Source organism: Acartia tonsa, chromosome 11 (genome assembly GCF_053477335.1).
Source record: "Acartia tonsa isolate MP-2025a chromosome 11, ASM5347733v1, whole genome shotgun sequence".
NCBI lineage: Eukaryota > Metazoa > Arthropoda > Copepoda > Calanoida > Acartiidae > Acartia > Acartia tonsa.
Window position 1 is genome coordinate 22,231,300 of NC_137270.1, and position 25,373 is coordinate 22,256,672.

The following is a 25,373-nucleotide window of genomic DNA, read 5'->3' on the forward strand; positions in this document are numbered from 1 at the left end:
TGAAAATTTATTTAACATATGATACAATTTTAATATTAGCGACATATTTCTTAATCTTTATTAAAAGCAAATTAATAAGAAAACAAAAAAAAGCTTTTTTGTGCATAATTATGGTACATACTTAGTTTAATAGTTAATACAAAAGAATTACATCGATTTAAAAAGTATAATAATGAAAGATTTTGATAAAAAGTTTGTGACAATATTTTACTAATTTTTGTAAAGCTTTATAATCAGTAGATAAGTAACTATTATTTTATTAAAATGCTACAAAAAAACCTTCAAATTAAATTTTAAAACAAAAAGATAAATTTCAATATTAAAAAAGACCTATTATTTAATTTTACATAGTTTGACTTTGGAAGACAAATTAATACTTGTTAAGTTTAGGTTTGGACTACAATTGTTTAAAAGGTTAATAGGACAAGGACTAAAACGTCCAAGGATAATGCGTACTAGCCTAGCTTTCTAGTTAGGGACCAGTTTTATCTAAGATTGTAAATGAAAAACAGTCAAATTTAAGGAGATGCTACCCAAGTAATATTATTACAAAAACTCAACCAATGGCGTTTGGTAGGGGGGTGTTAACACTACAGCCCCTTTAAAACTGCATTCCCCTTTTATTCAAAGTACAAAAATCAAATAGATTAAAGTCGCCCAAATATTTGTCTGAAAGCTACGCTTAAATAATTAAAGTTAGTAGGTTAAACAAGGTTTAGAATTTGTTAAGAGATATAAATTTTGCATTGATTTAGGAATGTAAAGGTTAAGGTTAGGTAGGTAGATTTATATTTTTATTTCGTCATATTAGAATAAGTTTTTAACTATGGCTACGAACCGGTTCTCAGTCATACTGAAAAATCATGTGTAGCACCGTATTAAAGACAATTTTCCACAAATACCTTTTTTTAAATCATAAAATTAATACTAGTTGTGATAGCCCGTGCCTTCGGCCCCTCAGGCCTAACAAAATTGGTTTTAATTTTATAATTTTTCATTTTAATATCTGCGGAAAGCTGACTGTAATAAGATGCGATAAATAGCTATAAGTGGATTTATTCTAAATGAAAAGAAGTAGAAAGGGCAAAATTGGTTTTAAAACAACTTCATTTTATAATAAAACTATAAGTAGGTGTTTGACCTTTTAATTAAAAGAAAAATTTTAAAATATGCTAACAGGTCAATGGAATCTAAATAAATCATTCCCATTAATTCGTGGGATAGATTAGTTCAGCTTCCAAATACCGACTACTTAAGATGAATATAAACTAAAACAAAATCGTTATTAAGAGAATTTTATAAATAGTTTAAGCACTAATTTTTTTTTACAAAATTGTTATAAAATCACTTGGTTAAAACTGTATTTATCTAAGAATAATAACTGGTAAAGATTATTTACAAAATAACTAGGTAAGATGTATTTTATCTAAAAGGGCTAAAGTTGCTACGGATTGTAGTAAAAAAGATCTATTATCTAAATACTTATTCTAGTGTAAATTTTTTTTTACAAGAGTCTAGCATTTTTAAAGGACATATTTTAATTTTCTATTGTGAATTAGGCAGTTTTGATTTTTGAAAGAATAAAATTTTAGGCAATTTAACGTTTACAATACCGAAAATGCTAGTTTTAAATGTATAAATGTAGGTAAATGCGTCTATGGGGGTTCAATGGTTAAAATTCGTCTTATTTTTCACATTTGTAATTGGTTTTATTTTATTGGACAAGGACGATCTCTGATTGGATAATCGGTAGGTAAGCATTGATTTCTATTGGTGGATTTTTTCTAAAATATTTCCCGCATTTTAAAATTTCTATGTTATGAACAGCTGATATCTGACAGCACTGGTTATTCTATTCCATGGGCGAATATCATCACTAGGCCAGGTTCTTGGATCATGTCATCACTAGAAAATCAAATGTTAGATATCTAAAACGGCTTGAACTTTTAATTGGGAAGAAATTTTATATTTAACAACTTGAACTAGCTAAACTGCATTAGACTGAAGAGGTAGCCATTAAGATATATAAGTTTTCCGGAATTTTAAAGTTAGGGGGAGATTTGAAATCTGCATCAAATTTTAAGGATTTTTTATTAAATTCGTTTTTTCTATAATTCTTTATCTAAAAGCGGAAATGCATTTTAAGTTAATTAATTTTGACCAATAGGATAGGTGGATTTTAAACTACCTGCGCTATAATTGGTTGAATGATGTACGACATCCAATCAGAGCGCAGATTTTTTAAATCCACCAATCACAGATGCCAAAATTAATTAACTTAAAATGCATTTCCGCTTTTAGATAAAGAATTATAGAAAAAACGAATTTTACAAAAAATCCTTAAAATTTGATGCAGATTTCAAATCTCCCCCTAACTTTAAAATTCCGGAAAACTTATATATCTTAGTAGCCATGTTCACCGAAATATATTTCTAAATAAATTATGAAGAAAAGGACTTTTGTTTCACTCCAGTGCAAGTGAATTAACCAAGTGAATTAACCAATGAACGTTTAAATTACCTGATATGTGAATTATCACAGGCCATAACTACGACTGCTTGCTTCCCTGGTATTCTACAAATGAAATACTTTTAGCCAAACCAACTTTTTAATTTTAAAATTAAATCTGTCTAAAACGCGATTTTCTTTGCCCCTACTCAATATTGATGTTTTTTTGTGAAGATTCCCACGATAATATCCTACCCGTCTTTTTATTACATTGATATGAATATTTATTGCCTTACACCTATTAAAGACAGAGTTCTGATGCTATAATCTTTAGATAGATTTCTATGTTCTGTTAAGAGTCTTCTATTTACCTCATGTTAGCCGTGTGGTTGACTATTATGCATTGTTGAAAACGAAAATTACATGAAAAATGTGTAATTTGATTTTAATAGATGCTATTAAAGATAGCCGTCCACTTTTTTTTGAGAAGATTCCTTATCTATGATAATAATAACCCTAAACAAACCTTTAGTCTTATTACAAGTTTCTGATCATGGAAAGATTACAAAGTAGTGGGTTTAGTCGTATCTTTTCACAGTAGCTTATTTTAGATTAGATATATGTAATTGATTCCCCCCGCAGGGGCTAGAAGTAGGAGAAAAGCTACTGTGAAATTACGACAAAACCCGCTACTTCGTCTTCTTTCCCTGATCCGAAGTTTCTTGCAAGTATGTTTATCAAAATATCTTTCCCTTCTATTCTATCTATCAAAGTGTTTATCTACCTGCGACAAACATACTGTTCGTACATCCTTCTGTTCATCTGTCTGGTTTCCAAGGTCTGTAGGCCGGGCGGCCAGCGGCGTTCATGTGCATTTTCCATTAGTTCAGTTACTATGTGCGACGGACAACCAGATTCTTAACAAAAAAGTATGATAAATGAACTAGAGTAAAGTTTTTCCTTTAGAAACCTAATGAGTTTTTAGAGGAAGAAGTTTTAAAAATATTTCATTTTTTACTCCTTAGTTTTTTCCTCAAGGTGGGGGGGGGGGGGGGGGGTTAAAGAAAAACGTTTTCAGTAGGTACTCTATTTTTTAAAAAAATTTTCTACCCCTTCCACATATTTTTCTAGTTTTTTCCCCACAAGGAGGAGAAAAAAGGTTTCACCACTATTTATTTTTTCATTTTTCCCCCTCCCCCACATATTTTTTTATTTATTTAAATAAAAAAGTAAGGAGGTAATTTTAACCTAAAATTAAAAATTCTATTACAAACCTTTTAGAGATCTTTTGATCATTGCCTGTAAAACCGCGTCCGGAGTTGATATCATGCCGCCCCATCTTGCTACCCTGAAAAATACAAAATATAGCATTAAACCATACCAGGAATAAATATAAAAATAAAATAGCCTGAAACAATCAAGAAGCCTAAGTAAAGCTTTCCTTTCCAAAGACGTAAAACTCTCAGTTCAGTGATTAGTAAAATCTTAACGGACAAACAAGAAATCTTATATTTTTTTGTCATGCGCATAATAAAAAAATTGGGTGCACATTAAATTTTTTAAATCAATTTCTCATTTGATGTCTTAAAACTTTGGGTACTTTAATTAAATATTGATTGGGTGATTCCAGCTTATAAACATATATTTTTAATTCACAGAAGGGATAATTTAGTTTATCATTAATGGGTACTCACATCAATTCATAATTCGTTGTTTATCCCTTAGATTCCTGATAATTACGTAATACATTCTACAACTTTTTTGTTTTGTTATTTATGCCGATGAATGAAGTACGCTGGGTAGGTATATAATATATATTTTTGTAAATACAAAGATTAAAGGATTAAATACTGTGAACGTCATTTACTCTTCATGAAGAAAATGGACAGAATAATTCTTCTTAAAACCCATTAAAATAAAATTACTCGTGTCCATTTCTTATTATATAAAGTAGTAAGGTTTAGGCTAAGGCTTAAGATTTCAATATTTACTGAACCAATTGAGTTCACCTTTTTAGGGAAGCTTCACATAGGTCCCAGTAGAGTATTAGGCTTTTTTTCTTCTAGATATGAAAGATTGGATAGTTTAATGCTATTTTTTGGCCCCATAGTTAACATAATTAGCTACCAAAGACATTCAGAAGACTTGTTTAAGGTTTACTTAAAATACATATATTTGATCAATGTACATAATATTTAAATCTTTTTTAATCTGTTTGTTTAAAATATAAACATAATTGTCCTTGTTTAAAACAATATTATTTCCCAGCCCTGAATGTAGCATGACAATGTTTTCTAGTTTAAATGGAAAATATAAATCACAGATTTATTTATTTATTTAATGCACTTAACACTTAGAACTTCAGGAATGTATACAAATGTGCTGCATTTATGTGTATGCATTGGCAATCGTCATATAGGATCACAAAAACGGATGGAATTACAAGGGTACTTTGGTTTAATGTATGTTTTAGAATATTTTGCGAAAAGTAACCCCCAAAGAAATTTGTAAAGTTTTTTTCAAAGAAAGGTGTCCCATCCCAATAAATAGCTCAAAACCATCATAGAACCATTAAAAATAATCTTATAATCAAAACCAGGGATCTAAAGGGATAAGATATTGCCGATAAATTGATGTACATCCCCAATAATGCTATACAAAATTACCCCTTCTGTAGATTACAATTATTTGGACACTCAACTAAATAAACCAACCAATCGAAATACAATAAAAGTTTCGAATGTTGTTAAGCAAACAAATAAGAAAACGTTATTATGTGACTTTTGGGACTAGTGTAATAAACAGCCTAATGTTCCCTTCCTTCCTGAATCAAAACTCTGAGTAAATTAAAGTCCAAACTGGAAAGGTTGCTAGAATCAAGGATCATAGAGAAGAATGCTAGAATCTAGAATCATTACCTGGCTCTTGGTAGCGTAGCTGCCCATCTAACAACGTCATCATCCTCCATTTGATCAGCTAGTAATAAAGGGAACAGCTCAATATCAGATATATTTAGGGGACAATAGAATAGTTGTTTCTCGCATCGTGTTATAAACAGCTTTCCGGGGATATAGAATGTACAATTATAAGATTAAAACCAGTTTTTTTGGCCCTGAGGTGCCGAAGGCACGGGCTAAAAAAGTGACTTTAATCTTGTGATTGTACATTTTTATATTCGTAGGAAGCTGGATATTGCACGATGCTAGACATAGTTTTTTTGTATAGATGACAACCGATTCTTATCAACCGGATTCGAATGAATACGAGAAAAATTGTTAAAAATACTGAAAAAATTGAAAAATTGAAAAAGTAAAGCTTTTCTATGATTAGGGTAGATTTCACGTGCGTAACGAATAGCAAGTTTTAAAATACAAATATTTAATGTTAAGCAATCCGTATTTAAGGTATTATAGGATAGGTAGATTTATTTGGAATTTTAGTTTAACTTTCTAAATTATGATGAAATTCAAATATTTTGTTATTCTGTATTTGTGTAATGTTCGTTTGTCTGTCTTGTCTGACTGATTGTTATGCTTAGGTTTTATGAATGTTAGCGTACTTATTTAAATAGAAACATAAGAGCATATAAGATATGATATTAATTAAATGTTATATTTTAAAATGAACGAAAAGGATCTAGTATAAATTAGGAATAACTCACAACCAACATGAAAATAAATCGTAAAACAGTTTTTGGGTGAGAAAATTAAGGTGCTGAAAAAGTCTAAACCTTCGGACAAGTCATAATCACAGAGTATCTTCCCATATCTAAAAACTCACCGAGAGCCCTCGCATTGGGGTTAGAAATTCTCATTGCTTTGACAAGTTCTTTCAACAGGTGGATCTCTCGCTTCTGTTCAGTCAAGGCATACCTCATATCACACATCTCCTACAGATAGATAGATAATTCAATGATACGAACAAACAGATGGGATAAAGAAAAATTGGCTTATTGCTAAAATCTCGTACAGTTAAGACTATAAAATTGTGTATCGAATTCGACAGTAGCTTAAATGACACTATTGCCAACATTTTCTAAAAGTTCTAAATGTTGCTCAACTGACATAGCAGCAGTTTGGTCCATTTTTAACGTCTTTAGTCTTGACGCGGCGTTGAGCCGAGAGTCGATCCCATCACATTCCCGACGACGAGCCATACGTCTTAAGCCACAGTCGTGGGTTGATTCAAAAAAGATGCTTTGATGTCCAAAAGTTTTTAGATATCTAGAACAAAAATATTCAGACCGCAAATATCTACAACTAAACCTCACTTTAACAAATAATCAGAGGCACACAATTGTTACAACAGCACAAGATTCTCTGTTTAACATACCTGTTGAAATTTATTTAGTTTTTCTGACTGATCTTTGACTTGAGCCCGTAGTTCTCTCACACAATTGTGTTCTATCATTTCATCCTGAAATAGATAGATGTATAGACAATTAAGATAGCTAATTCTTAGGGTGGGAGATGTCCAACTAAGAAAAGATCATTTCATCCTAAGACAGAGAACAGTTATTTTTGCATAGTATTATAGACAGCTGCTTCCCACGGATATTAAAAAAAAAAATATAAGATTAAAACAGATTAAAAAGTGTTATTAATTTTATGATTTTAATTCTATTTCCGTGGAAAATTGTCTGTAATACGATAATATACATAATTTTTCAGTATGACTGAGAACCGGTTAAAATCCAGCGGATATATATCGGTTTAGAAGCCATACTGGAAATTGATATCTAACAAAATAGATTATATTAAGATATCTAGTAGATAGCTAAGTAGAAAGATATCTAGTAGATAGCTAAGTAGAAAGATATCTAGATTCTAGGTACCTAAGTAAGAAGATAGCTATTATTTTATGTTAGTTCTATCATATTATCCTAATAAAAATAGTTAAAAAAGCTAGCTAGTTTAATAGCAAGGTAGCAATCAATCAAATAGATAGATAAGATATATCTAGAAAAGTATATATTAAAGTTACTAAGTAAAAAAATAGAAGTTATTTCTTAACTTAGACCAGTAGTTTTTTCATGCAACTGATTCTAATATAGGTAAATTGGTAAGTAAGCTGACCACCTACCAAAGGAAAAAAGTTAGATACATTATTCTTTATCTTTAACTCCCTAATTTTTTACGCTATTGTAATACTAATAACATGTCATTTGATAATTAAGATTTGATAACATATTAATTGTTAATCTTTTCATTTGTTAGACAGACAGACGCACATCCTATTTTTAACATATATACCACACTATGGGCAAATCAAAAACATTAACTTTTTTTCTCACATTTTCTCAAAAAAATTTTGACACCATTTTGTAGCTTAGATTATGAGGAATTAACTTTACTTAAGGCATTTTTCTCGGTTTTGCCGACTAACAGAGTTATTAGTGCCTAAAAATACTCATTAAAATTATATATTTCGTAAGAAAAATAAAAGTAAGACGATGTATGTCGTAACATCTATGTAATACATAAATATATATACATATATATGCATATGTATATATGTTCATATGACCGTCAACATATGTTTCAGAGAGAATATAATGTAAGCTTGATAAGGATTTGGAATACTAATACTCATACTATTAGGGAAGGGGGGGAAATACTTGAGAGTATGTGCCTAAAATATAACAAAAAAAATTGCATTTATAATATGTTTCCTAAAAAAAGACGAATATTTTTGCATTATATGATAAATCCAAAAATAGACATTTTTGCTTTCAACACGAATAGGTACTTCGGTAAGTATTGTTGAATTATTATTTTAGATCAAATAAATATAACAGATACATAATAATACTTATACAAACTCGTATTTGTTGAATTAAGTATTTTTACTATTATTTAAAGTGTACACTTTAGGGATGATTATTGGAACAGAGTAATCTTACTGGTTATCTTATTGTGACCAGAATTATAAGCAAAGCAAATGTTTTTTACCTTTATTGCCAATAAACCATTCTATCGCTTTCAAACTTTGGGTATTATTGATTTTTTTGCAGATTGGATTGAACGCCATTATTACTTCCTTAATTCTACATCCTATATTTAGTTTCCTTTCTTAATCTCCTGGAGTGGTCATAAATTCCTTTATATCACTTTACAACAAAGGATGAGGAAATAAAATCATTAATCTTTATTAAGTTCAATTCCCAATTTCTTTGCTTACACATTGACATATACTGATAATTTTGAAATCAAGGTGACAAAGTTTTAAAAACAGCAATTGTTTAAATAAAATTAAACGACATAATATTGTGAATAATCAATTTTCTTTTCCTATAACATATATAAAACATGAATATATAAAATGTAAAATGAGTTTGATTGTGAAACATATGATTAATGTTGTTTTTTTATGTTACTTTTGGTGATTACTCAAGACTTCTACCCTATCTATGATAAATTACAAAATGCTGTTTTGCAAGAACACCGAAGTTTCCTAGATAATGTTAACCGTATTAAAAGAGGTTATTATAGGTCTAAACTGTAGTTTAAAACTCCTCAATTAAAGGATTAGTCCTAAGGAAGGGGAAGGGTTGAAAGGGTTAATATAGACTATCTTTATTCATGGATTCAAATAATGTTTTTTTTATTTTGAAGTTTTTCTACATATAGGCTCCGTCCGTGTGTAATGGATAGCTCCTAGAACTAATTTAGGCCTTTAGAAATTAGAATTGTCCTATCCATTTAAAACTAAGCATGATGATTCCTGTAGCAAATACAATTTAGAAAGTTTAGCAATGCCATAACTATTTTGTAATGTCTATTTTTATGTTGATTTATTAAAGGCCCTTTGAAAAAAAAACTTTTTCATTGATATGCTATTGAGTTTAATGAAAATGACTTATACCCTAATAAATTTAATCTGTAATTCTGATAGGTTTAATGCATCCTTTTGTCCCTTCTGTCATTACTGTTTAAATTGCCGCCTTTAATATTTTATTACACATCTTAATTAAAGAACCCCCCCCCCCCCCCATAAAACCCGCCCATTATTAAGAAATTAGCGGCTCAATTTATGAATTAACACCTTTTAAGTATGAATAAATAATCCAAACTTGAGAAACTTTACGAGTCAAGTTCCATACCAAATTTTCTTATATAATCCCCTGTTTCTTATTCTGTCTGTTACAAAGTTTGTCTGCTAGAAATATTTGAAGCTGTTAATTTTCCCCCAGACCCATAGGCAAGTATGGAATTTGAAATATCGTCGTCAATGGTCAAAACTTAAGAATTAAATAAAATTGATTTTTTTTATATAAATAAAATATTTTTAAGTTTTTAAAAATGTTTGAATCATTCTAGAAGAAATGTGCTAACAAATAGTGCATATTTCATCCACTTAAGTATAACAGGAAAAAAATGACAAAAATCGCTATTTTTTGCCCATAGTGTACCAACCATAGAGAAAAAAATAAAAGAGAGGAATCGAAGCAACTAGAAGACGAAAATAGGCAGTGGGCCTAGAGGCCTACTCAGCGCTGTTGCCGCGCTAAAATTTATTGCTATTCCACTACTTTTCAAATGGGAGGATTAAAAATTATTAAAAAAATATTTTTTTACTTTTTACTATTTCCATATTTAGGGCAAGAATATTAGATTAGATATTTTCGTTTTAATTAAAAATTACATAGAATTTTATTTTTATTTAAAAAAATTTGTTCATGAAAGATGAATCCTTCTATTTCTAAAAAGAAGAAAATTTTTTTCATAACGAACATTCAGCTGATTCTGACCGCCCACGGCTGTTTGCTAAATATCGCTTTTCTTTTTATTCACATTATTATTTATGATTGACTTACAAAAAGCCCTGGGCGGTTTTTGATTTTCGTCTGCTTCTAAATTTAGGGATGGGGAAGTAGTATTTTACCATGAAAAAGGGGTGAGTATTCATCCTCTTATCCTTTTTCCTTATGATACCAACCTTTGGGACTGTAAGGCCGCACCCCTTGGTACAAGCTACAGGCTTCTTAGGATTGTGTTCACATTCTGTAACATTGATTCTCTTTATAAGTGTATATTAAGTAATTGGCAATCCGAATCTGAATCCGAAATCCGCCAAATTTCCCCCAAATTTTGGACCCAAAATCCGAATCCGCAATTCAAATTGACTCGGAAAAAAATTGAAGATCTAAAGAAATTGTGCAAAAACCAGTTCAGATAAAGCAAAGGTGTAGGATAAATATCTAACATAGAAATTTTAAAAAAAAATGTGTGAAAGACTGATAATCTTTTATGAGATCGTTGCTTTAGATATAACTAGAGCCATACAAATTAACAGAAAGCAATACAATTTTGTTTAATTAGTGGAAAATGTAAAAACTTTATATATCCAAAGGACATAAAAAAGCTCGAGAAAACTTCATACGTACAAAATGTATGCTGTACAAAACCGGACCCCAAATTAATAATCCCCATCTAAAGAGAGTCATTCCTTTGACATGTGATGGTAACAGATCTAGTTTAACAACAACAGAACAGCCATACTCCTCATTGTCACACCGGATTTCAAGTCGGTAAAGCAAGTTTTTCAGGATTCTAAATATAAAATATATTTTAAGTAGTGCATCTATTACATAAATATTATCTTGTTGTGAAGAATAGAATCAGTCTAATTGTTATTAGAACTAGGTACCTAATCTTTTTGTTCGTCTATATCAATTTATCACTACATCTATGTTCCAATTCATCAATATTATTTCTTGTCACTAATCCTTTAAACTATCAAGTTACCTATCTAACAACCTATATACAATATACATGTATTTGTATGAAACCTAATATCTAACTATCTGTATACCTAGGAACCGGTTTGAGTTCAGGGGCCGAGATATTGCGTCTGTCAACAGGACAGGTGGGCTGATGTCTGATCCACTCGAGGATACACTCTCTGCAGAAGGCGTGCTCACATTCTGGTGCCAGGCGGGGATCCTTAAGTGGGACATATTTTATGTAGGGCTGTATAGTGTATATTCTGCACAAGATTCAGCAGCGAAAATATTTAATTTTTTCCTCCCTAGTTTTATCTACCCTCTCTCACATAATTTTCTAGTTTTTTTCCCCGAAGAGGGGGGGAAAATTGGAAAAGGGAAAAGACAATGGACAATTAAGTGATATACATACATACTCCATAATGATAAACAAAATCAACCCTACTGTAGATTAAGATTATTAGTTTTAAAGTTTAGACACTATTAGCCTGGGACCAATAAAAGTACCTACCCGAAGTTTATAATCCAACAAAAAATAATAAATTGTGTTTATAAAACTTTGGATACAAGTGTAATTTAAAGTTCAAAGAACTCCTCCTTCCAAATACTTAAGCATCAATAACCTTCCTCTGTTATGGTTGTATCTGATCCCTATAAGTATACAGTATGCATGCAAATCTAAAAGTAAAAACAAAACTCCTAAATCCATCTCTTATACCTCTAAGACAGCACTACAGATCGGACAGACCAACTCTTCGTCAACAGAACCTTCGAACCTGGCAACGTCGTACCCCATTTTGATATACCTAACCAACCCCCCTAGTCTGAAATCAGAAAGATAAATAATTTACATACATTAGTAGTGCAGCTACTCAATGGTTTACTGTACGTTTGTCCGTAACAGGTCACAACTAGATAATTTTTCTTTTACATATTGCATTTTTTTAAACTGGTTATGTTGTTGGTTTCTGCTATATAATTCACATAGGTTTATTGCTGGTTGCTTTCAATAGGCGAGGGTAGGTCGTATAAAAGGCAAAAAAAAATAGCATAAAACCACCATAAGATATTTATAAAGCCTCCGAGAAAAGTACAACCCTTTCGAAACAGCAAATTCAGATATCTTACGATTCAGACTTTCATCTTGGGTTCATTTTTAATTATTCTAATTGTTTGTTCATTTTTGTTTCACGTTACATTTTCTGTAACGGTTAATAAAGAGTTCAAGTCATCGTACTGTTTTTCTTCCATTTTTCTTCTAGAATTCAGGGTTTATTTCTTTATACCATTTATAATAACTAGGTAAATCACAGGGATTTTAAGGAATTAGGCAATGCTCGACAAAATGATGTACATCAACGATGATGATACATAAAATTACCTTTTCTGTAGCTAACAATTAGTGTTGAAACATTTGAACACTCAACTTAATAAATCAACCAATCAAAATTCTTTAAGTCCCCAAAGTTGTTAAGCAAGCGAATAAGAAAACGTTGTTTTCAAACTTTGGGGACTAGTGTAATAAACAACTCAATGTCCCATTCCTCCTTGAAAAACTGATAATAAAATGTTCTTACGTTGCTTGGAATTGTAAATATATATGAAGACACAAAAAAATCAAATCATATAAACCCATGCCTTATTAATTCTAATACTTCATTTCTACGCTTTTCAGTTTCTTTTTGTAGTTGAGTTATTTCTTCTTCTAGCTCCAGTTTTCTTTGATGAAACAGTTTCTGTGAAACTTCTTGTACATTCTCACTGTTTTTATTAGGTATTTAGTATTTTAGAAAGGAATTAAATCACTAGGTAAGATTTGTATAAAGAAAAAACCATGAAAAATCTTTTTGATTCCTGAAGTTAAAGAAAAGGAAGAAACATAAAATAAATGAAAAAAATGTGTTGGAAAAAAAAATCATTACTTAAATTATGAATGAAATACAGACTTAGGAGCTAAGAATAATTAATATTCAATTTACCTATCCCCTCATTTAACAGTAAAAAATACTAGTATTTTAAACCTGTTCAAACCAGCTGATTTTGAGGATTTCTTAAACTTTCTAAATCTTTGTTTTGGACGATTATTTATCTCGACAATATTTGTATCACTTGTTTCTGATTTTATTTCATTTAAATCTAATCATATGTGTATTATATATTTAAATTACGTAGATTATGATACTATATAATATAGGTGATTTAGGTAGGTTTGTCTGTCCGTTTTACAGAGCTTATACCTAACAATTTCTGTCATAAGATAGGCCACCAGGTTCAGGTCCTGGAGTCTTCTAGAGGATATTTTAAGGCATGTATTTTTATTTTTTTGTATCCTTTCGGTGTTAATATTTTTTGTAATTCTAAGTTTACCTAACAATAGCGGTTTTAAGTAAGTAAACAGAGAGACAGAAGGTGGACATCCTGTTTCTAAATGGTCGGTCATAAAATACTTTATATTTACATTCCTAAATCACTTAAAATAAATTCTTCTTTTTGTTTATCTGTTGGCAGTTGTATATCTGAGTCCTCGGGATTTGAACCTGGAAAATATTACAATTTTGATCACTAATAAATTTTTCCTATCATTTAGAAGTCACATGTACATTGTACAATCCTACAGATAGCCTAAAACCTGCAAAGAGCCAGCACTTATTTTAATAAATATATGGACTGTTCGCTTAGCCATTAACGAGATCTTACTGGACAAAAATCCTATTACTTAAGTTTGATATAGTTTCTTTGTTATTAAACCAACTGTCAATAATAAAATATATACCTATCTGCTTTTCATCCAATAAATCATCTATAGATATTTTTAAAAGCGAAGCTTTTCTATAATTAGGGTCGGTCCGTCCGTCCGTCCTTACGTCTGTCCGTACGTCCGTCCGTCCGAGATAGATAGCTTTTATTCGTTAATTTAGGCATGTTAGAATTGTCCTATCGATTTCAAACTTTGCATGATGATTCCTGTAGTAGTTGGGCACGATTTGGAAAGCGTAGCAACTCTATAATCATTACCAGAATGTCCGTACGTCCATTTCAAACATGTTAATTTTTCTACTTTTTTAGCAACAAATTTTCAAGTGTTCTGATTATCCGTTTGATCTGATTTTTGGTATATTGATTCCTGGGACAACAAAGAACAATATTATAAGCGAAGCAACTCTATATTCAAGTCCAAAAATGTAAGTATGTCCATAAACATTATTCTGTATCAAGCAGTTTTTAACAAATTTACTTACAATTTTGCTTCGACTCTTATACATTTCATATTCTGATTATTCAGTTCAGATACTATACAAGTGTTAATCATAGAATAAGGAGGAATAGAAATGAAAACCCTAAATATTTCTGGGAAATTTAAAGGAATCTTTGACTTGCGCAGTAAAAACAATAATGCTAAAGTACAAATCACAATGTCTAGTTGTCACTAAGTAGTACATACTCTTGTTTTAATTTTGGTAACCTAGAGCGCAACCTAGTTTTATAATATAAATACTGGGACCAATATTTTTTTTTGTAAAATTTACATAATTAAATTTTTTTAAGGCGTACTATGCACATTAAATTCATTTTTAATCCATTGTGAATAGGGAAGAGGAAGCTGGATTCTTGGGTACATGGCTTTTAGTAAACTATTGCAAAAGGAATTTATTTTGAATATTTTTTCTGAATAATTACTGAAATCATGTTATTTACTAACAGCCTTATAGCCGTTTTGGTCTTTCAAAAGTTCCAATTTTACTTCAGGCTAGCCAGGCAGAATCTTCTACCTGGATTCTATTCTATACTTTATCTTCTTTGGTGTTAATGTCCGTTTGTCCTACCGTTTCTGTGCTTCGCTTTTATGGATGTTGTCATCCTTGTTAATCTATATAGATCTGTAAATATATATTCTATATCTTGATTAGGTGAGTGAGTTAAGTAAAATTCCCTTCGTCCTTCTATTCTATATCTTATTGGGTCTGATTGTTAGTCATAACTAAACAGATCAATATGCATCCTACGTAATCTTTATCTACTATCTAACTATCCGTCCGGCTGTCTATTTATCTATCTATCTAACATGTCTGTCTGTCTATCTATTTTGTGATCTATAATGCGTAATATTATTCTACCTTGATGTAAATGTAACAGATGAGCAATAGAGTAACGGGTTTGTGTCCCTGGAGGTTGCACCAACTTGCGAAATTTCCCAGCCAACTGTTTTGGCAAGCCAGGATTGAATTTTACTAAGAAAGAGAGGGGAAAATGTGCTGTTTTTTAGGAGTGGATACAAAACCGCGACAAACAAAACCGCGACAGGGACAAAACCGCGACATAACAAAACCGCGACAGTGACAAAACCGCGAAAGTGACAAAATCGCGACATTACAATAAATCTATAATAAAAAATCTTAATGCTAGAAGGTCATGGCCGCAGAGCTCGGCCCCCAGGCATGCCTAGCCGCAGGCGCTCGGCCCCCTTGCCTATAACATAACATAACATAACCTAACCTAACCTAACCTAACCTAACCTAACTTAACCTATATGTTTGAATGTTTAATGTACATTAACTTATTTATAATTTAGAATTTCGTGGATTTTACAAAAAGTGGTTGGTAGATTTTTTTCAAATTTTTAATATTTTTTTTTTACAATATTTAGGTTAGGTTAGGTTATGGGCAAGGGGGCCGAGCGCCCGCGGCTAGGCAGGCCAGGGGGCCGAGCGCTGCGGCCATGTATTTCTACAAAAAAAATCCTACATAGTTATATTTCTGTTATTGTCGCGGTTTTGTCACTGTCGCGGTTTTGTTATTGTCGCGGTTTTGTCACTGTCGCGGTTTTGTCCCTGTCGCGGTTTTGTATCCACTCCGTTTTTTACACTAGTCCCCAAAGTTTTACAATAGCGTTTTCTTATGGGTTAGCTTAACAACCTTGGGGACTATGGTGAATTTGATTGGTTGCCTCATTAAGTCGAGTGTTCAGAAGTTACAACCACAAATTTTAATCTACAGAAGCGGTAATTTTGTTCATTATTATTAGGGATATACATGAATTTAACGGCCATTGTCTTCTCCTTTTAGATCCCTAATTTTTACCAGCAATAAGTCCTCTATTGTGAAATATTTACATCTTTGAACTATATAAAGATCACTGTCAATTTTAGGGTTGTAGGCATAGGGACCAGTGTTTCGGAGCCGTTTAATTTTGATGCGACTCCGGCTCCCGCTCCGACCTAAAATCATAAAAAACTCTACATATTTTTTTTCCCCATAAAAAAAAATATTTTTTATTTTTGACTTTTGAAGGTTTTAAAAGTTCAATTTTTAATAAAAATGGACTTGAAAAACTTAAAAAGGGCATTTGCACATGACAAAACAGAGTTACCAAATTATAATTTATAAAAAATCTCTATGTATCTAGTCCGGAGCCAGAGCCGTTTTTAACGAAAAGGGATTTTTCTTAACAAATATATTCCCAACAATAACTGTATAAATGATAAATGTTAAACATTAAGAAAAATTTCTAGAAATTAAAATAAATTGACTGAAAAATGAAAAAAGTATAGAAAAATCTTGAAAGTGGGTAATACTCTATCCTCGTCTATAAACAGATTAATATCCGCTGGATTCGAACCGATTTTAAGCCATAATAAAAAACCTTGTATCGTATCGTATTATATCCAGTTTTCTACAAACATAAAATGTACAATTATAATATTAAAACTAGTTTTGTTAGCCCGTAACTCCGAGGCTAACAATTCTAATCCTTTAATTTTACATTTTTATATCCGCGGTAAGTTGTTTATACCTAATACGATGCGATAAAAAACTTATCCTCACCGATTAAGAGATTCTATTTAAAGAACCCGCTACTGAATTAAAATCCTGTTGCTTCCTGTCTGGCTGTAATGGTGGAACCTGGATATTCTTGGATAAAATATTCATGAACTATCGACCATCCTATAAAATAAAATAGTAAGCTATTTATGTCTGTACCGAAGGATCTCGCTAACCGCAGCACCAATATGGTTCTTCTTTAAACTTATTTAAATTAATTTTAATAGGTAATCGGTATAACTATATTAAAAAACGTAGTATATTCCCTAAAAAATACTCAGGTTTACTACTGGAAGGTGCTTAAAATCACTTCCTCTCGTTCGTGCATAGTCCCTTTAGTGGGTGGGAAAATCCAAATGCAATCACTTTAATCATATCCTTAAATTAAAGTAACAGGATGCATGACTATAAGTCTGTATCGACAAGGTTCTCCTTTCCAGAAAGCTTCTTTTATGGGGGAAGGTGCCCCCTTGAAAAAATTATTCTCTTTCATAATTTTTTTTCTTTTCTTATCTTTTAAAACTAAAATGAAAGTGGAAAGTGCTCCAAGAGGCTTCTGGGTGCATAGCAGCTACTAGTATAATGCTAAACCAGCTTTATCTAACCTATTCTTAAATTGAAATATACAAACATGTGTCAGTCAATAGTAATTTGTGTCCAAACCTTTTTTTAATTCTCTTGTTTTTTGTCTTTTCTCCTCTTTGGTTAAATCTTCCAGCATGATTTGGAAAAGTCCATTCCATGTGCTGCTTATTGATCTGAATAAGGATAATATTATTTATAAAAAGCAAGGCAGTAATAGCAAAGTAAATGAGTACATGTAATTATAAAAATATGTTTTTCAGTGTGAGAATAGAAGGTACAGTCGTTTGCGCTTTTTTAAGGAAGTGGGGGGGGGGGGGTTCTTCGGGTTAGGAAAAAAGTAGGCCTAAAATATAAGGGAGTAAGGGGAAAGTGACCAAGAACATCCATGATTTTAAGTTTTTAAGGGTAAGGGGGGGGGATACTCCATTTGAATTCTTAAGGAAATAATTTTCATGTATATTTACCTATGCTGCGCTACTTTCAAATATTTTCATCCTTACCTATTGAATATCTAATTTGATATGTTTTGAAACTCACCTTAAAAGAGTTCTTATTTCTGCATTTGTCCATATAAACCTTTTTCCAATCCTACACGAGAAATCAATGTAAAAATTTGAGTATATCAAACATGGAATAGTTATATGTCGAATCGTATTATAGACAGCTTTCCGCAGATATTGAAATAAAAAATTATAAGAGATCGAAACCAATTTTGTTAGCTTCAATGTGCCAAAGGCTTGGACTAAAAAAACTGTAATTAATTTTATAATTTTTATTCTAATATTCGTGGAAAATTGTCTGTAATACGATTCTATACATGATTTTTCAAGTATCCAGTGCATATTAATCGGTTTCGAAGCAATATTTGAAAAGATATAATATGGGCAAATCTTTGCTGACATCTATGTCATTTGTACATCACATTGAATGATAATGCCATAATACTTTCTATGTTATTACTGTATTGTATTCAACTATTCTATTTTGATCCAAGATTTACTTATTTGTGATATAATTGTCGTAGGGGTGTATATCATGCCAAAATGACTCTGCCAAGGGGGGGGGGGGGAGAATAAAAAATATGTTGGGGGAAAAATTAAAAAACTTAATAAGAGAAATAAAAACATTTTTTCCATTTTTCTCCCCTCCTTGGTGAAAAAAAACTAACAAAATAATGTGTGGGATGGGGGATAATATGTTATTATATAAATAAAATAAAGAGTTTTTTCCCTTCCTTGCTTGAAAAAACCAGGAGGGAAAAATATAAAAAAAAATTTGCAGCAGAGGAAAAAATGAATCTTGAGCAGAATATACACCCCTGAATTATTGTAAAACAAGTTTTTAGAATGTAGCAAACCATTATCGTTAAATTAGGCATGTTAGAATTAATCTATCAAATTATCAAAACAACTTATACATTTTCCTCGATTTTTCTTTTAGCACGATTTCGTCCACATGGTTATCTTTGTCTACAAAATTCAATTCTGTATTGTTCACGTCTAATACAACAAGATTAAGATCCTCCATTGTTTTTTCTTTTTGGTTCATTAGGTATGTCTGAAAAAAAGAAAAATTACAAAAAAATACAGGATTACAAGAATTTACGAAAAAAATACGTTGTAGTCACAAACACTTTTTAGGGTAAAAACAACCCAAAATCAGAACTATAATATACATGAGATTAATGTTAATATAATCACTCACCTGTAAGATGATAATTTTCAAAAATAAGTTCTACATAAAAAAAAACGGGTGAGGCAAATCAAAACTGCTAAAAAAAGGATCAAAATGTTTATGTTTAAATCACTGGGTACTGGTAGACCTATATTTCACAGCTTTTGATTAGGTAAGTTATTTTGTCAAATCAAATTAAGACTGTTGAAATAATTTTCATGATAGGCAAACAACATGTTTTTAAAATATTTAGTTACATAAGAACATGATACTAATAGAAACTGAAAAACATAACAAAATTAAAACTGTAATATAGAATAAGGGGGTATAAGTAGTACATGGTAATTACAATATATATTTTTAAGATTAAAAGAAAGGTAAAATTTTGAAAAACTAAATTTAAACCTATAGGTAGAAAATACAAAGAAAAGTATTATCATTACCTACAATAAAAATATATTTTTAAATAACTTGTAATACTTACCTAGTAATATTGTTAATGCCTATAAAAATCTCCATAAAAATAAGAGATAAAAACTTTCTATACTCAGTTTTTCTAATGAATAGGTAGGTATCAAAATAAATTTTGAAAAGATAACAATTTTGATTAGGTTCATAGTATGTTTTAAGATGAGATAACACAAGTATTTACATTTAACTGGTAAACCTACAGTAATGCACACAGTAATGCCCACAGTAACAACAGTATCCGTTACTTTGAGTCTTATTACCACACCTTCTACAGTTTTTTATAGTGAAGTTGTCGCATTTGAGTAGGAGTCGTAAAACCAAATGCATATTGTCAGCATTTGTTGTGACAAAAACTGAAACTTTATTCGGAGTATTAAAAGAGCTTTCAGTAAAATTTTTGATTCTTGTCTCCAACTTACAGGCGATTTCCTTGAAGGACTCAATCTTTTCCATTTTATCAACTGATGCCAAAGCAGCAATTAGGTTGGCATCATTGATTTCAACTGCTTCAATTTGTTTAGCAATTGCCTCCACAGGACGCTGTATGTCGTAGAAATCCACAAACGCCAGCATATCTGACAAAGTATCAAAATCTTCACATTTTGACAGAAGTATTTCGTAACCTTGAATCCAGAACCAAGTTAATTGCACCCCTTTGGATTTGAATCCCTGGATCTGAACAACTTGTGGCACTATGGGTGGGCTCTTATCTAAAATTAGGAATTCAGACTTAAAAAGAAAGATGGGGGGGGGGGGGGGCAGTTGTGCCACTTTTGGTGACCAATCCTAAAATAAAAAGAAACTTTAAGTGGTGAGAAGAGGTGTAAAATTTGCAAGCCTTGCACATAGAATTACCAGCCAAAGTCATTAACTCAAAAAACATTTTTTAACCTTTGAAAATGTTTTATTTTATGTTTATAAAGGGAATACACCAAGGCAAGTGTACCCAACCCCCAGTTGTCTGCAAAACACTCCATTTAAAACTAATACACCCTATGTTTTTATTTAAGGGAGTTGTCAAAAATCATAAAGGGGTGATTAAAATTTTTAGGTGTGCTGCGAAAACGCGGCACACCCCAGGCATGGCACTGATAATAACTTAATGTAATTGAACTTTAAGTCTAATAACCTTTGGTTTCATCATCGTTCTCATGCTCTGGATTATCATTCTCCTTTTCAGTGCAGTCTTGTTTGTCCTAATAAAAAAAAATCACAAAATATCATAAGGTGCTGTATCATGTATGTGAGGATTTTTGACCAATTAAGAAATAGACAGCATCTTAAAATAACAGGCTTTTTAATGGAGACCATTAATTTAGAAATCCTTTAAAGCATAATTTTTTTCTAATTTGTAGAAAAGGTACTGAATTATCTATGTATATATTTTAATCTGCCATAAGTAGAATAAAGGGGTAGTTTCACGAAATGCATTTGAACTTAATTTAGTGAACCGCATATTTTTTGCTAGTTAATGGGTTAAACTATATTTATATGTCACATATTTGAAAGAATTTCAATTTTATACCACGTAGTTTTGAAAATATCAAGACTTGAAAAACTACAAGAAGTAATTTTTTTTTTAAATTAAATATTTCTGGTGCTGCCATTTTAAGTGAAGTAACTGCTTAACATTTTTTTTGTTTTTTTTTGGGGGGGGAGAATTTTTATTTGTGGGTGGAAGGTTGTCCCGCCCCCCAAGAATATAGCTTAAAACCACCACAAGACCAGTAGGTATATTCCCTGAAGAGTAACGCCCTATCAGTTCAGTGGTCACTAAGATCTTAAGCTTTAGACGGACAGACATCAAGCTACTTTGTATTATAGAATAGTGCCTACACGTAAGGATCTCAACCTAATCTATATGTCTGGCGTCCAAACACTTTGGCCAATCAATGAAATAACACCTAAATTAGCAAAATCTTACATTAGCTGTTACTGCAGACCAGTTCTCGCTAAACATTGACCTAAACACTGTCGACTCCTTCACAAGAACTCCCATGGGCACTGCTATGTACTCATTCTCGCAAGCCAGTATGACAGGGATGTTTGCGTTGACATTTGCTTCCGCCATTTTAGGAATAGATCTGGTTTATGGTTTTCCTGAAAGAAGTTTAGACAGGAAATATTTTATAACTTTATTATTAAATAGTGCAGTATTAGACAATGTAGATCCATTCAGATTAATAATAAAACAAGGATGACAACATCCATTAGTAGCAAAGCACTAAAAATTAATCGAATGACAAACAGACAAAATGAATTATGGAGGGGATCTTTAGTTGATAAATATGCAATAATTCTTAGAAATCAAGAAACCTTTCTGAGATATTCTGCATGACCAAAAGACTGTCGGACTTAGCAGTTTATACACTTAATGCTCACTGAAACAGGGAATCTTCACCATAAAATTTAAGCCGTGTAACTTCAATTAAAGCCAAAACGCCCATAGCGCTATGAACGGACAGACAAAGAGACATAGTGAATTATACAGTAGCTTCTAAAAATACAAATCTTAAAATTTAGCAGGCTAATAAAGCATTATATAATGTCATTATGGATAGACACAGTGTAATCAAAGAAAAAAACAATAAAAAAAAAACAATTAAAGGTAAGTTTCTACATCAAATTAAACCAAAAAAGGCATAAAAACCCTATTTCCGCAGGGTTTCCTTATCTTCCCTAACCTAAAAATAAAAACTTTTGGACTTTTTTTACATTTAGATGTATTACCTATTGGACTAGGCATATGTACCAAGTTTAAAAATTCTAGCTCAATATTTAGTCCATTTTGCTCACGGTTTACAAGATTCCGGCACCTAGCACCCCACCCCCTTTTTATAATACAAAAAATGGAAAAAAAAGTCACATAACTATTTTGAAGCCGGGGAAAAAATTGATCTTGTGCATAAAATACACCCCTGTCATACTTTATTTTAAAAATAGGGCAAAGGGGAAAAACCAAAATATTGGTGTTTTTACAAGTTAAACTCAACCCCTCTTACTTTAAAATTTTAGTTATCCCATCTTACTTGTAAAATTTCTTTCTAAAAATTTTCTTTAATAAATGTACTGATCATTTAACATCTAAACTAAAATCTGAAAAAAAATGTTATTAAAAGTACCTATAAAAAAAACATTGCTTTGTATCAAAATTAAAATACAGCAAAAACTTTTTTAAGGTTAATGGTGTAAATTGTGTAAATTGAGTATCAAAAACATTTTATTTTAGGTACTAAATATCAAAGCTTTTTTTATAGAAAATTACATTCCACAAAAATCTGACAAAATGGTTAGGTATTTTCAGTATCAATATTCAATAATTAACAGCCAATAAGTATTGCCTTTTTAAGACACATTTGTTAAACATAAATATTAATAAAACAAAACACTTTAAGCTTTAAGCTAGTAACAAAGATTTTGAGATCAAAAGTAAAACGATCAAATACTCATTAGTTTTCTGACATTTAAGTTGGAATTTTGACAAATAATTTTGACCATTTTTTAAAATTTAATTCAAATAAATAGTATAAAATACTTGATTAATTTGGCGTTCAGATTGTTTATCTATAAAGGGTTATTTGACCTTTACTTTAAGGAACAATATCAATGAGATTGACAATATCTTCTTGCGATATTACCCTGACATGTATGACAGGCATCTGATCGACAACATCTTGATTTGACGCTTGGTTTATTACAGTAGCTATCTTCGCATGATCTATTATTCTTACACTTGCAAAATTTCATAAACTCATGTTGCGAGCAGTTAATGCAGAGCACATTAGTTCCAGAGGGTAGAGCGTTATTTCTGACTTGTATGTTTTCATTGCAATGAAAACATTTTTTATTCACTTGGATTTCTTCCATTTTCATTTCCAAACACTTATCAAGTAGGCGAATAACTAAATCAATATTATTCGAGTTCCTAGTGACCAACAACCCAACATCTTTAGCTGATCTGAAGGTGCTTTCAGTAAAGGCAATGCATCTTTTCTCAAGGTTTGAAGCAATGTTTTCATACCTGTCCAATTTTTCAAGATTCTCAACTGCCGCCATTCCCTGTATCAAGTTTTCTTTCCCAACTTTAACATTATCTATTTGATGATTAATAGCATCATTTAGCCTGTTAATATCGTAGAAATCAGCAAAGATAAGCATATCAGCTAGAACAGTGTAATCTTGGCATGCTGTCAGAAGTTCATTGAAGCCTTTGATTAAGTCCCAAAATATTGTAACAGCCCTTGCTTTGTAACCTTTAATTTCGACCATTTGCGGAACCATATTTTGAACATCTGATAAAAACTTGAGGTTAGGTACAAATCAATAATTTAAAACATGGTTTATGAAATTACCAATTCATTTAGTATTGAACAAAATTAGTTTTCATGAAAACTAATGTTTATTTCTTTTACATTCCCTAAGGTTGAAAAATCAAAACTATTTTTTTTTTCAAAAACGCATGAAAAAACTACAGTACTACAATATTTAATAACATCGATTTGTGTCAAAGAGGAACATGATTAATTCTTGAAAATAAGTTTTTATTTTGAGGTGAAAAAAATCCATAAATAGCACCTAAGCTAACATTCCTGTATTAAGATGTGTTTTATTATTATTCACTTCTTTCTCAGTTTCTGTTTCACCATCAGTATCTTGGCACTCTGATTTTTCCTTTAATAGTGAGAAGTGACAGAAAATGTTCAAATGGAAAATACAGAGTTATTCAAATAAAACTATGTTTGAAATCTTAATGCTCTAGAAATAGAAATATTAAAAAACACCTTTTCCTAGTTTAATGTATTTTTTTAGTGAAAAGGGATCTCATTATAATCTTTTTCTTTTTTCATATTTGAATCACCCTGTAGGTATGTATTTATGTTTTTTCTTAGTACTATTAATATATCAATATAGTAAACAATTGTAAACATACACATTAGGCAATTTGGTTTAGTTGTAGAGAAATAAGTGAAAACGGTGAACATTTAACATATGTACGTATATACATATATGAAAACGGTTTTCTCCTAAAAACAAAAAGAATGTTATGCCAAAATATACATTGTTTAATGTTGACACTAGAGTATAAATTATATCTCTGTATACCATATACATATTTTACATAAACCTAATGTTTCTAGATAATATACCTGGCCCAGAGAGCTATCATTGACTGTAGCTCCACGCCAGTTACTACTAAACATTGACTTAAAAACTGTCGACTCCTTGACTAGAACATGGAGTGGTACTGCAATAAACTCCCCATCGCACACTAGGACAACTGGAACATTTGGATTTTCTGCCAATCCTGACATATTAACAAAGGATAAATCTAAAATCATATTTAATTATTATTATATCACTTGACTAGCGGTTACGCCCCTAGAAGCCTCTAGGGGCACTGGTAGGAGGGGGAAAAGTTGACCTTATCCCATTTTAAATTTGAGCTTCAAAATAGTTAAAAAAAACATTTTTTTGGGGGGGGAGAACCCTCCCATATTAGTTAAAAACCTTCCCGATACCTATAAAAAGCTTCACTGTAAAGGAGAACAATATCGGTTCAGCGGTTAGCGAGATCCTTTGGCACAACGGTCTAAGGGTGGAAATTTGGCAAAAAAGTCATGGTCAAAGGGGGGGGGTAAAATGTGGTGAC

At 31.1% G+C, this 25,373-nt stretch overlaps 4 protein-coding genes across 6 annotated transcripts; all 4 read right to left on the minus strand.

Moving 5' to 3' along the window:
• Positions 1–49: 49 nt before the first annotated feature.
• On the minus strand, positions 50–12,030 carry elgi (E3 ubiquitin-protein ligase NRDP1 elgi). 3 transcript variants are annotated; one of them, XR_013884116.1, is made up of 12 exons: positions 11,892–12,030; positions 11,263–11,393; positions 10,897–11,000; positions 10,387–10,451; positions 6,781–6,864; positions 6,229–6,337; positions 5,367–5,424; positions 3,723–3,796; positions 3,233–3,365; positions 2,521–2,574; positions 1,614–1,905; positions 50–267 (listed from the first exon to the last, which is right to left on the minus strand). XR_013884116.1 is itself a non-coding variant. In XM_080177235.1 (11 exons), exons 1-11 carry the CDS (start codon positions 11,967–11,969, stop codon positions 1,848–1,850), a joined length of 948 nt encoding a protein of 315 aa, XP_080033361.1. In that variant the 5' UTR covers positions 11,970–12,030; the 3' UTR covers positions 1,417–1,847. The 3 variants fall into 3 exon arrangements, 1 of the variants encoding a protein (XP_080033361.1); XR_013884115.1 differs by lacking the exon at positions 50–267 and adding an exon at positions 639–1,406; XM_080177235.1 differs by lacking the exon at positions 50–267 and having other exon boundaries at positions 1,417–1,905.
• On the minus strand, positions 11,997–19,146 carry LOC145332278 (uncharacterized). The gene is made up of 9 exons (XM_080177237.1): positions 19,000–19,146; positions 18,116–18,164; positions 17,657–17,751; positions 17,052–17,116; positions 15,289–15,373; positions 13,636–13,710; positions 13,195–13,309; positions 12,812–12,934; positions 11,997–12,431 (listed from the first exon to the last, which is right to left on the minus strand). The coding sequence occupies exons 1-9, from the start codon at positions 19,124–19,126 to the stop codon at positions 12,362–12,364; spliced, it is 804 nt and encodes a 267-aa protein (XP_080033363.1). The 5' UTR covers positions 19,127–19,146; the 3' UTR covers positions 11,997–12,361.
• On the minus strand, positions 19,135–22,822 carry LOC145332279 (uncharacterized). The gene is made up of 4 exons (XM_080177238.1): positions 22,753–22,822; positions 21,648–21,823; positions 20,853–20,919; positions 19,135–20,433 (listed from the first exon to the last, which is right to left on the minus strand). The coding sequence occupies exons 2-4, from the start codon at positions 21,792–21,794 to the stop codon at positions 19,907–19,909; spliced, it is 741 nt and encodes a 246-aa protein (XP_080033364.1). The 5' UTR covers positions 21,795–21,823; positions 22,753–22,822; the 3' UTR covers positions 19,135–19,906.
• A 1-nt stretch (position 22,823) lies between these two features.
• Positions 22,824–25,048, minus strand: LOC145332277 (uncharacterized). The gene is made up of 3 exons (XM_080177236.1): positions 24,871–25,048; positions 24,313–24,394; positions 22,824–24,015 (listed from the first exon to the last, which is right to left on the minus strand). The coding sequence occupies exons 1-3, from the start codon at positions 25,033–25,035 to the stop codon at positions 23,327–23,329; spliced, it is 936 nt and encodes a 311-aa protein (XP_080033362.1). The 5' UTR covers positions 25,036–25,048; the 3' UTR covers positions 22,824–23,326.
• Between the last annotated feature and the right edge of the window lie 325 nt (positions 25,049–25,373).